The 12370-nt window shown below is 44.2% G+C and overlaps 1 protein-coding gene across 1 annotated transcript; it reads right to left on the minus strand.

The window, feature by feature from the left end:
* Positions 1-1094: 1094 nt before the first annotated feature.
* On the minus strand, positions 1095-12181 carry LOC105014092 (chondroitin sulfate N-acetylgalactosaminyltransferase 1). Its single transcript, XM_010876105.3, has 10 exons — positions 11978-12181; positions 9343-9978; positions 7638-7738; positions 4185-4354; positions 3397-3613; positions 3006-3107; positions 2431-2612; positions 2239-2333; positions 2074-2155; positions 1095-1994 (listed from the first exon to the last, which is right to left on the minus strand). Exons 2-10 carry the CDS (start codon positions 9742-9744, stop codon positions 1702-1704), a joined length of 1644 nt encoding a protein of 547 aa, XP_010874407.2. The 5' UTR covers positions 9745-9978; positions 11978-12181; the 3' UTR covers positions 1095-1701.
* Positions 12182-12370: the final 189 nt, after the last annotated feature.

Consider the following 12370-nt stretch of genomic DNA (forward strand, 5'->3'; position numbering starts at 1 on the left):
CAGGTCTGGACAGCAGGCAAGCAATTTTAGCACCCTGACTCTTTTACAACAGAGCTACTACTATTACTGTTATACGTGCAGAATGTGGTTCAGGCCAGGCGCCAGGATGAAATGACTGAGGGGGCAGGTAAAAATGACGAGGGGGCTAATCTTTTTTTTGGCAATTTATCTATAGGGTATTTAAAACTTGAGGGGGCAGAAAATACAGCTGAGGAGGCTAAGCCCCCTCTCGCCCCCTCGTTGCGCCATGAAATAAGCAAGACCTTCTTTGAAAAAGATGGTGTCTGCAAGGCATCAATGATTCCCATTATTTTATTCCATAAAATAATCTCAAACTTTGATTAATCAGATCACAGGACAGTTTTCTACTTTGCCTCAGTCCATCCAAAAAAGGTGCTTGCGTTTCTGGATGTTGTTTATGTGTGGTTTCTTCTTTGCATGGAAAAGTTTTAACTTGCATTTGTGGATGCAGCGACATACTGTGTTTACAGACAGTGGTTTTCAGAATTGTTCCTGAGCCCATGCAGTGATTTCCACTACAGAATCCTGTATGTTTTTAATGCATTGCTGCCTGAGGGACCAAAGATCACGGCCATCCAATATTGGTTGTCAGCCTTGTCCCTTGCGTACAGAGATGACTCCAGATTCTCAGAAACATTAAATGATATTATGTATGGTAGATTATGAGATCCCCAAACTCTTTGCAGTTAAAACATAAAACATGCTGTGTTATACTTGAATTGTGGCACTATTTGCCTGCATGTTTTTTCACAGCGTGGTGAACCCCTCCCCATCCTCTCTTCTGACAGACCCGTCCTTTCTGGAATTATCTTTTAATACCCAATCATATTACTGACCTGTTGCCAATTGACCTGATTAGTTGTGTGATATTAAAAAAAAAGTAGCATTTTTTTTTGCATTACCCAATGTTTCCAGTCTTTTGGTGCCTCTGCCCCAGCTTCTTAGAAACATGTTGCTGGCATGAAATTCAAAGTGAGCATGTATTTTACAAGAAACAATATCATTTCATTAGTTTCAACATTTGATATGTTGCCTTGATACTTTATTGAATAGTGTTTAAATAATTTGCAGCTGAATGCATTCAGTTTTTCTTTACATTTTACACCCAACTTTTTGTAAATGGGGTTGTATTATGTGTGTCACAATGCCAAAAATGTTGGTGCCCAAATTAGGTTTATTTCCCAGCATATTTTATTCAGTGTCCACCAGCTTCTGAGAGGAAATCAGAGTATGCTTGAATATGAATATGCTCAGACAGTCTATTTGTCTAAATACACATTTGAGTTCATATAATGAATATGTGTAAGGCATTCTGACCCAGTATAATGCTAATACATATTGAGATATAGTTACAAAATACAATAAAGAACGGTCATCTTATAATTCATACAAAAATATGACTCATTGATAGTCACTTGCAGGCACAATATCCTGTTGACAGGCTACAGGAAGATATGAGGAAGTGTAATAACTGATATTCACATTATTTTCAATAAAATGGCATGTCGAAGTCCATGTGTCATTTCTCTCCCCAGTCCCTGAGTTAAGTCTGGACGGATGATAAGAACATTGTTCACCCAACACATAGCCAAAGGGCTGACTTTATAACCTCATCCACTGAGCCAGGGTCAAACATTGTTCAGCAATCTGTTGGGTAGATCTGCGGTTCTGGTGCAACATCTACCGCAAGTGAATTGAGTCATTGAGTAGTTTCTGCCTTTGCAGATGCTCCTGTATCTCATGTGTGAAGAACAGCTCCCCCAGGTGGCCATGAGAGGCCTCGCTCATCGCCTTAGTCTGCATACACATCTTGTACTTGTCAGGCGGCAGCTCGTCCGCGCACTGCTTTTCATGCCACAGGTGAAAGAGGCCTCGGGATGGGGAGCGAATCACCATTAGCTTGCTGTGCAGGTACTTTCTATACAGGTGGACGTCCTCCAAACCCCAGCCTTTGGTGTTCCGGTCAAACCCACCTGTGCCAATCGGAGATGCAAATGGTCAATCAATCAGTCAGTCAGTCACTCAGTGAAAAAACCCAAATTGTTTCCTTACCTATGTTGATGAAATCAGACCTATATTGGCAAGTCATTCCAAAACCAAAATCTCTCCAGAATCCGGCATCCTTTTTTATCACCTGTTGACAAAAATATTACAATTATTTGTGTCATGCATCGTATGAAGAGCACAAAATTCATAGGCACAATAAGCAGAACTCACGGCTTGTTGTTGAATAGAAGGGAGGGGACTTTGGTTACTGTAGACAAGAGATGGATTATACTGGCTGAAGAGCACTGGGTAGAATACTTTCTTTCCTAAAGTTAGAAAAACAAAGAAATACATCTTCCAGGAGAACTTCCAAGACTGACACATTGACAGAAAAACTGATTGTTAGGGGGCCCCGTTCCTCACCCGGCTCTGCATTGAGTCTGCAGGAAGTGAGGAAATCCAGGGTGAAGTGGATGTCAACGTCACAGAAGAAGAAAAGCACATTGTGGCTCCGCCTCCAGGCCCGTGCGCCTACCTCAAGGCCTCGCCCACGAGAGAACTCCTCATTCAATTGGATCAGGGTAAAGTTCCGGAATTGGGTTTTCCTGGGGAGAAAGTTCTGCTGAGGTCATCTAAATCAAGGTTTTTATGAGAAGTTATCATCAGTCCAACTGGGGGGCATCATTCCTTAGGTCAAAACAAAGAAAAATCTCATGGATGACAGTGATAAGTTGATAGTGATTCAACTTATGTAGTATGCACATATAAACAACATATTATACATCCCGCCCAAAATGGGTGGTTCAAGTCCCAGAATGCATCTGGTTATGCACTCCAAGTCTGTTGGTATAAAATGTATCTTCAGCCTAAGATGTCCATATTGACACTATAGGTCAAGATAATTAGGGAGGGATTTTCCTGTTTTGTCAAGCTGGATGGCGAACGCAGAGGGACTCATTAAACCTACATACATTGTTGAGTAGAAAAGGGTTTATTACCTGGATGTGTGATCCATGATGGCTTTGACCTCGTCAATTTGCTCCCTGCCAAAGTAGACCACAGTAAGGTGGGTCTTCCTGTCCTGATTGATGCACACCTCTCTGAAACAGTGAGATAAAATGACACACAGAATAAGACTGGACAGCCCTCAGCGCTTGGTTCCTTCCTTGGTTTCTTTATACATTTGTGCCTTTCCGGTTAGCTTTTTCTAGTCCCTTTGCTTCCAGAGATCTTGTTTGCATGCTTATTTTGGTGTTCTGGACGTATACCTGTGTAGCACTTTGTGACCACTACTTGTTTAAGGGTTTCATAAGTATAAACATGATTTGTTGATTGACTGATCCTGTTGCTTTTCAAACCACCTGAGGATGTGTACATTTCTGTTCCAACCTGAAGTTGTCCATGAACAGTCTGAAAGTGTCTGTCCTCTGGGACAGCGGTACTACGATGTTGATGAGCATGTGACGCGTGTCCACCCTCTCATTCTTCACCCTGACCACCGGGCCGAACGGTCTGAAGAACATCAGCTGTCTGAAGTCCCGCGGCCCCTCGCCCTTAAACATTAGCTCATACACCGTCCCCTTGTCACGCTCTGTACGGGTCAGACCTGGGTGGGGACGACGGACAGACACAAACAGACGGGCACAGACACAGATAGAACCCATCAGAAAAATGACACAAGCAGCCCTTTCTTGTATGCATTTTACTTTAGCAGACGTCATTTAGCAGATGCTCTTATTGAGTGCGGGGCTACAGGTCTGCCATTAATCTTAAGGTAGCTTGGTGGGACCACCACCTAACCCTGCAGTTGTGCATTTTACTCTGTGAAGTAGCTATAAGCAGAGTCCACACCAATAGGTAGAGGAAAATAAAAACATATTTTCACATCATAATTCCTTTTCACGTGAATTATGATGTGTTTCCCAATCCTGGTCCTCGGGACCCGAAGGGGCGCAAATTTTTGTTTTTCCCCAAGCACTCACACACTAGATAAAAATGTATGACTTGGTGATAGGTTGATTATGTCAATCAAGTGTGAAAGTGGTAGGGCAACATTTCCAACATTGGAAACAGGTGGGTGACTGCTAGTGCAAAAACAGAAATGTGCACCCCTTTGGGTCCTGAGGACCTGGAGATTATAAGTGGAGATTAGACTGGACAGGGTCTGTCCCTCTCACCCTCTATGAAGTCTGACGGAGAGTAGGAGCGCTGGTGCTGCTTGTGTCTCCGGGGTCCATTGAGGATCTGCAGGGCTGTCTCCAGGGTGCCTGTCAGCTCGTCTCTCCGGTCCTTTCTCACTGGCCTTTCCTCCGGGTGACGCGTCAGCCCAGTCTCCAGCTGGTACACCCTGGGAAACAATCATTAGGAGTGGGACAGCTGTTGTTGTTACGCATGCAGGTACCCTGTATGTGCATTTGTGTTTTTCCCCTCCTGCCGTTTCCCCAGGTGTCCTTTATGTTCCTGATTGTGCTCGTTGGTGTTTCCCACCAGGCAGTCATGAGTGCATTGCCTGACTGCTGAGGTGGACCAATCAGTGGACAACCCTCCTAATTGCACCAACTGTTCCTTTTTTCTTGTACCCAATCACATCACACATCCCCTTGTTTAAGAGAGGCATATCGCCTGAGGCATATTGACAGAGATTTAGGTCCCAGACTTACTTGGAGTTTGCTAGAGACAAGGGAAATCTGTTTGACAAATGGCTCACTGCTAGTAAGGTGACTGATTTTAATTATCTTCGGGAGTTACTCTTGTTGGAGGAGTTTAAAAATTGTTTACCTGAACGCATTGTTGTTTACCTAAACGAACAGAAAGTGCCCTCACTGTCGGTAGCTTCTGTATTGGCAGAAGAATTCGTATTGACGCACCAGCGTATTCTCGGCTCGTGCGGAGAGTTGGGCTGCGGAGCCACTGGCACCTAGCCCTAGTCGACCAACAGTGCATCAAACCGAATGACGTACGTCAATGCTTTTGTCCTCAGCCAGGACATATGGTTAATGAGTGCTTCCTGCTGAAACGCAAACAAGGGACGCCTCTGCACGCCAAGCCGTCAACAGGTGTTGGGCTAATTCGTACTTGTTGTTAGTTCAGAGAAACGACAGGTGCCTCGTAAATGTGGCTTGAAGGTCCCAGATTGCAGTTCTAAACCATTCATATTTGAGGGATTTGTTTCCCTATCAGATTACGATGCGTCTCAGCATCTGGTTAAGATCCTTAGAGATACTGGTGCGGCACAGTCATTCATTCTGACGTGTTGCCCTTCTCCGAAAATACATACTGTGTTAGTCCAGGGAATTGAAATGTGAATTGTTCCAGTGCCATTGCATTTTGTGAACGTACACTCTGAGCTAGTCAGTGGATTGTTCAGAGTTGGAGTACATCCTATGTTGCCAGTAAATGGGGTGACGTTTGTAATGGGCTACGATATTGTCGGTGGAAAGGTGAAACCCATATTGGAGATGTTGGATAAAAGTGATCAATCTCTTTCGGAGGAGCTGGCACAGAGGTATCCACATGTGTTCCCCGCTTGTGCCGTCACACGTACTCAGGCAAGTGTCTAGAGAGTTTGACCAAGAGGATAGCTTGTGTGCTACTTCTGATAAACTGGTGGGGTCTGAAAAACAGCACAGGATCAGAAGAATGTGGACCGTGTTGCTGATGCAATACAGTTACCAGTAACTCGTGAGCAGCTGGTTGCAAACCAAAAGGTTGACAAAAGCCTTGCTAAATGTTTTTCCAGTGTTGTCCCATTGGAAGAGCTTAAGGACAAGAACATGGCATTGATCATTGATGGCAATCTCCTCATGTGCAAACAGACATCCCATGGTGACACTGGTGGAATGCTATTTACCAAATAGTGGTTCCTACAGCCTTTTGACAAAACTGTTTAATCCCTTGCTCATGATCACCAATGGTCCGGTCATTTGGGAGTCACCAAGACTTATGATCGGGTTCTGCAGCATTTCTTTTGGCCCAGTTTAAAACAGGATGTGGCTCATGACTGTCGAACATGCCACACCTGCGAGGTAACTGGAAAATCAAACCAGGTTACTCCTCCTGCTCTTTTGTCCCATTCCCGCCATAGGCGAACCGTTCGAACATGTGGTAGTTGATTGTGTTGGACCATTAACGAAAACAAAAGCTGGTAACCAGTTTCTGTTGATGATTATTTCTGTTGATGATTGTGTGTGGCCACACGATACCCAGAGGCCATTCCTCTGTGAAGGATTACTGCTCCGGTGGTGAGCCTTGATAAAAAAAAAACTACGAAAGTCCTTAAGGATCAGTTTTTATCAGAAGGATTGTGTGCCAAGGACAATGTGTTAGACTACATGAGTCGCTTTCGTGAGCGCCTACATGGAGCCTGTGCGCTGGTAAGCCCTATCTTCCTCGCAGAGACGTATGAAACGTCATTATGATAAACATGCTGTTTCTCGTCCTCTGCAGCTGGGTGACCAAGTTCTTGTGTTGTTGCCTGTAACAGGAGCATCATTGTCGGCACGTTTCTCAGGTCCTTATGTGATTGAAAAGAAACTAAGTGAAACTGATTTTGTGATACAAACCCCTGTGTGTGCCACATTAACATGTTAAAGATGTACCACACCAGACCCATCACCCAGATAGACAGTCCAGTGAAGCTGGCAGACACTGTCGTCTCCTCTATTGCTGCTGCTGGTATAGTCAGTGTTATTGATGCTGGTGAAGATGGTTTGGAGTTGCACAATACTCAGCGTGCATGTTATTGATGCTGGCGAAGATGGTTTGGAGTTGCGCAATACTCAGCGTGCCTGTTATTGATGCTGGCAAAGATGGTTTGGAGTTGCGCAATACTCAGCGTGCCAGTTATTGATGCTGGCAAAGATGGTTTGGAGTTGCATAATACTCAGCAGCAGTGCGCTGGATTGCCCAACTCAGAAATGCTGCTGTCTCTTTGGTCTAGTCTGGGTCATTTAACCGACGAACAGTCAGGTGACATTGTGAGGCTGTTACACAGCTTTCCTTGTCTTTTTAGTGATGTTCCTACATGCACAAACATGTTAGAGCGTGACATTAACATTGGAAACGCTGCCCCTATCCAGCAACATGCATATCGGGTCAACGCTTCTAAAGAGAAGATAATGAAAGACAAAGTAAATGACTTGCTGGAGAATGACCTGGCTATGCTAAGTTCAAGTCCATAGAGTTCTCCATCCATTCTGGTCCCCAAACCTGATGGCACATCCAGGTTATGTACGGACTATCGAAATGGTCAATGCTGTCACAGTGCCTGACTCGTACTGTTGCCCAGACTGGATGACTGTATTGACATTGTTGGTGCTGCTACTCATGTCACCAAGGTAGATCTCCTAAAAGGTTACTGGCAGGTGCCATTAACCCCTGACATCTCAGCTTTGTGACCCCTCCTTATGCCCCTGCCAGAACCAATGCCTAATGCAAAAAGGGGTCTGATAATATACTGGCAGATGCGTTGTCTCATGTTTGGAGATATATGATTTACCATCCATACTGTACCTCAAAAACATAAGGTAAGGTCGCTATGGTAACGTTTGATCGGGCCTATTGCTTTTCGTGGCCAGGTCATGTGGTTGAGGATGGGTGAAGGTGCAGGGGTCAAAGGTGAAGTGACTGACCTGCGCAGTGTGAAACTGTCGAAGGGAACCACAGCGTATTCACTGGGCAAGTTCTCACCAGACTGGATCTCAGCCCGGTTCAGCTGGGCTTTGAAAAAATCCTGTTGGAAGATTTGGCATGATGATTCATAAAGATTATGCTTTCATGTGCATACGTATTAGATTAGATTCAACTTTATTGTCAACAGTATAAGTACAGAATAAAACATTTCAGTTTGCGTCTAACCAGAAGTGCGAATTGAGGGGGGCAGAACAAATGTACAGACACATGCAAGTACACATGCGCGCACGCGCGCACACACACACACACACATCACATTTACACTCAAGAAAGATCCATACAGCTCAAAGCTTTTGAAGGTATTAACACTGTTGGATACAGAAGGCATCCTGTCCAAAAAGCTAAGCTCCATACAACAGCAAGAGGGACAAAAACACATACATAACCGCATACTAAATAATGTATAAAAATAAAAAATAAAACAATATTCAAAGGAATAGAAAATCTGCATCAAATTACACTAAACATAGAAAGACATACTGTAAATACAAACAGTTTTGATGAATTCAGAAAGAATAGCATTGATCAGATAGTGGCTTTCTTTTATTTTGAATGCGTATAATGTGAAATACCATGCTTTATTTTGCAATTTGTTACCGTCATGTACAGCAGACGACTGAATGGCTTTAGGAGGGACTAGTGTGTCTTATCTATCAGTGTACAGGTTACAATTAGATTAGCAGTGATGAGCATGGGGGGAACTGGTAAAGGTCACAATGATGAGTGTGGGGGGAACTGGTAAAGGTCATAGTGATGACTGTGGGGGGAACTGGTAAAAGTCACAGTGATGACTGTGGGGGGAACTGGTAAAAGTCACAGTGATGAGTGTGGGGGGAACTGGTAAAAGTCACAGTGATGAGTGTGGGGGGAACTGGTAAAGGTCATAGTGATGAGTGTGGGGGGAACTGGTAAAGGTCACAGTGATGAGTGTGGGGGAACTGGTGACAACGTGGATGGCAATGTGTTAAATTACATGTAAATTACTGAAGACCTTTATACTGGCTAGCCAATAGATAACTTTACCATAGTTTAGGATTGACAGGTTTAAAACATGCATTGTGCTATGTTTTGATCCAGTCTTTTGAATGTATGTAGACTAGATTTGGTCAGGATCAGCACAAAACCCATGTTAGTGGCATTTATAAATAGGCTTTGATGTATTATTCAGGGCAGGTATGCAAGAAACCTGTCAGCTAAGATCTGCTGCATGTAGCGGTCAAACAACCAGGCCATGTCCCGAACAAGTATTCCCCTGTGACCTCACATCATGACTGTATGTTTTGTACATATCTCACAATCAGATTGACAAGATGGTCATGCCTACCAATGCTAGTCCTTTTTTGAAAAGCAGGAGTTTACATTGAGGGCAAAGGACTATAACATTTGACATTAGAATGCAAGCAAACATACAAATACACACACACTATTGTTGGGCTCCATTCCATTTCATTTTTCAGTCAATTCGGCAAATACACTAAAATCCCCTCATAGCTTTATGAGGAGAAACAATAGGACAGAGAAAAGTTCTCCTAGGACAGAGAAAAGTTCTCCTAGGACAGAGAAAAGTTCTCCTTTTCAACGGACAGAGATTGAAATGGAATCGACCACCCACCCCCCCACACACACACACACACACACACTGACCTGGAGGTCTATGTGTGTCTGGGGCTTATGCGACCCCTCCAGCCCAAGAGGCAGAACTCCTTTGGCCTTGGCCTTGTCCAGTGACTCCTGGAGCTGCTGGGTCCTTGCCTGGAGAGCCTCCTTAAGCTGGGCTATCTGTTTCCCCAGGCTGTTAATATAGTGTCTGTGGGTGTCCTCTCTCTCCTGCAGGAGAGCCAGGTAACCCTCTTTACTTGTGGCTCCTCCCACCCAGACCAGGGCCGGAGGATAACTGTGGACGCTCGGGGCTTTGCAGGACAGCAGGTAGAGGGCCGAAAGGCAGCAGCACAGGACCAACGCCAGGACCCCGACACGGGCCACCAGGGAGAGCAGCCACCTGTGGAGCATCGTGGAGCTCGGCCCCGTCACGGCTTCACGCGGCATATCTCTGGAGCATGGCGCAGGGGGTGGGTCTCAGCGCTCGTGGAGCTCCTTATTTCTGCCAGTTCTCACTGTCCGCTCTCAGCTTGTTGTTGACGTCTGATGTCCTAAAGTCTGACACAGGCGAAATGGTCATAATGTCCCGCGATAGCAACCGTTCCGCCGACCACTGAGGTCCGTCATTGTGTGTTCATGTCGTGGGAAATGTGTGGTCATTCTTTTGACGGTCAAACTTGCCTGAAATGAAGTAAATACGGCGTCACATTTGAACCAGTGACAGACATCTTCAACAACTACAGTAATATGGCCTGAGTTGGATACAGCGCCGTGGGATGGTTGAAATAAAAGGCCTACTGTTACGCTAGCACACTGATACAGTAAACGTTCTAATCATTGTGAGAAGTAGCAGGGTTTGTTTACATTACGACATTTAGAAAGGTTTCATCTGTATGGTGGTCTGTGTAGGTACGGTGTCTGTGTGTGTAGGTACAGTGTCTGTCTGTGTGTGTAGGTACAGTGTCTGTCTGTGTGTGTAGGTACAGTGTCTGTCTGTGTGTGTAGGTACAGTGTCTGTCTGTCTGTGTAGGTACGGTGACTGTCTGTCTGTCTGTGTAGGTATGGTGTCTGTGTGTGTGTGGGTACTGTGTCTGTGTAGGTACTGCGTCTGTGTGTGTGTAGGTTCTGTGTGTGTGTTTTCCACAATTATGAGTACATGTGGGGACCAGACCAACACAGTAAAACCTGAATATGTTAAATGAAAATAGTTTTATTAGACATAATGTTAGAATACATCTACATTTTAGGTTTAGACATTACTAGTTATGTTTTGGGTTGGGCACTGAGTTTGGTTAAGTTTAGTTAGGTTATTGAAGTTAGAGTTAGGTTAAATGTAAGGTAAGTGTTAGGTTTAGGGCTAGGGAACAGAGAACATGGTTTTAGATGTCAGGTCCTCACAAAGAAAGAAAGAAGGGTGTGTGTGCATGCGTGTGCATGCGTGTGCATGTGTGTGCATGTGTGTGTGTGTGTGAGGGCTGATCTGTGCTAATATAAGACTCACAAACAGAGAAACACCTGACTTTGCGTACCCCTGCACAACCACAACGCTCTAGAAGAACATTTCTGAGACAAACCTCTCTCTGTATTTGTGTGTGTATGTGTGTGCACATATCTGTGTGTCTGTGTGTGTCCATGTACCTGTGTGTGGGTGTGTTTTTCTAGTTAACATTTACTCACAGCACAGTTAGGCCTTTATAGGCCAAGTAGAGGCTGAATATATGAAAGAGTTACTTATGTTTCCAGGTCCACTTGAACTGTCAGATTCAGAGAAGATACTTACAGCCTACAGTACACACCCCTGGGTGTGTGTGTGTGTGTGATTGAGTGTGTGCATGATGGACTGCATTAGCTTTAGGGTAAGTTTAGTCATAAAGATTAGAATACTGAGGTTAGGGGATGAGTAAAATGGGGCATAATTTTTCAGGTCCCCACAAGAATAGAAAAACAAATGTATGTTTTGCGTGTGTACATTTGTGTGTCAGTTTAAGCTGTTAGTCACAAATAGGACCCAGACAGTCAGATCCACACCCTGTCTGCCATCGACTAGAAACTAGACAGAGGCAGTCTTTACTCCTCTCTACATTATTAATCAGTCTGCTGGTGCTCTCTGTCTCACCCTATCTTTGTTAGCAGAGAGTATGTATGCTTGCTTTAAATCCCTGAGGCCATGATTGCACCGATATGTGCTTCGATCAGGTTGAAGTACAATAAAACATAATATTCACTGCAATTACATATCAACGCGTATGCTCTACTGAAATTCCTTATCTATGCGTATGCTCTACTGAAATTCCTTATCTATGCGTATGCTCTACTGAAATTCCTTATCTACGCATATGCTCTACTGAAATTCCATATCTACGCGTATGCTCTACTGAAATTCCATATCTACACGTATGCTCTACTGAAATTCCATATCTACACCTATGCTCTACTGAAATTCCATATCTACACCTATACTCTACTGAAATTCCATATCTACGCATATGCTCTACTGAAATTCCATATCTACACGTATGCTCTAGGAAAACTATACTGAGATTCATATTAAACTACCACACAGGAGCAGTTTGACATTCATTTTTCACATATTTCTCAGATTAACTGAAACCATTCTATCATGTATAAACCCTCACCACATTAAACCTTTTTTCTTCAGTATAAAACAATGTATACTCACCAACTGCTCTTCATCGGGATGCAACAGCACAAAAGACAGATCCAACATCTTTTAATAATCTCCCTTTTCTGCATCTCTGTCAAGAGTTAACTAACTTAATGTACAGAGCCCTGACCTTCCCTCATAATAACATGCAACAGAGCTCCCTCTCTCTCCAAGTTTCTCTCCCACTTTCTCTCCCACTCTCTTCTACTATCTCTCCAACTCGCCCTCTTCCTCTCCCACTCTCTCTCCCCCACTCTCACTCTCCTACTCTTTCTCCCACTGTTCCTCTGCTTTGCTCTAGCACTGTTCCCCCCCCCCCATTAGGACCCCTGGAAATGGGAGAGATACTGAGTAAGAGAGAGAGTAGGAGGGGTTGTGAGAGCTGAAATGACCCAGTCAGTCTGAGCT

This window comes from Esox lucius, chromosome 13 (genome assembly GCF_011004845.1).
Source record: "Esox lucius isolate fEsoLuc1 chromosome 13, fEsoLuc1.pri, whole genome shotgun sequence".
NCBI classification, from domain to species: domain Eukaryota; kingdom Metazoa; phylum Chordata; class Actinopteri; order Esociformes; family Esocidae; genus Esox; species Esox lucius.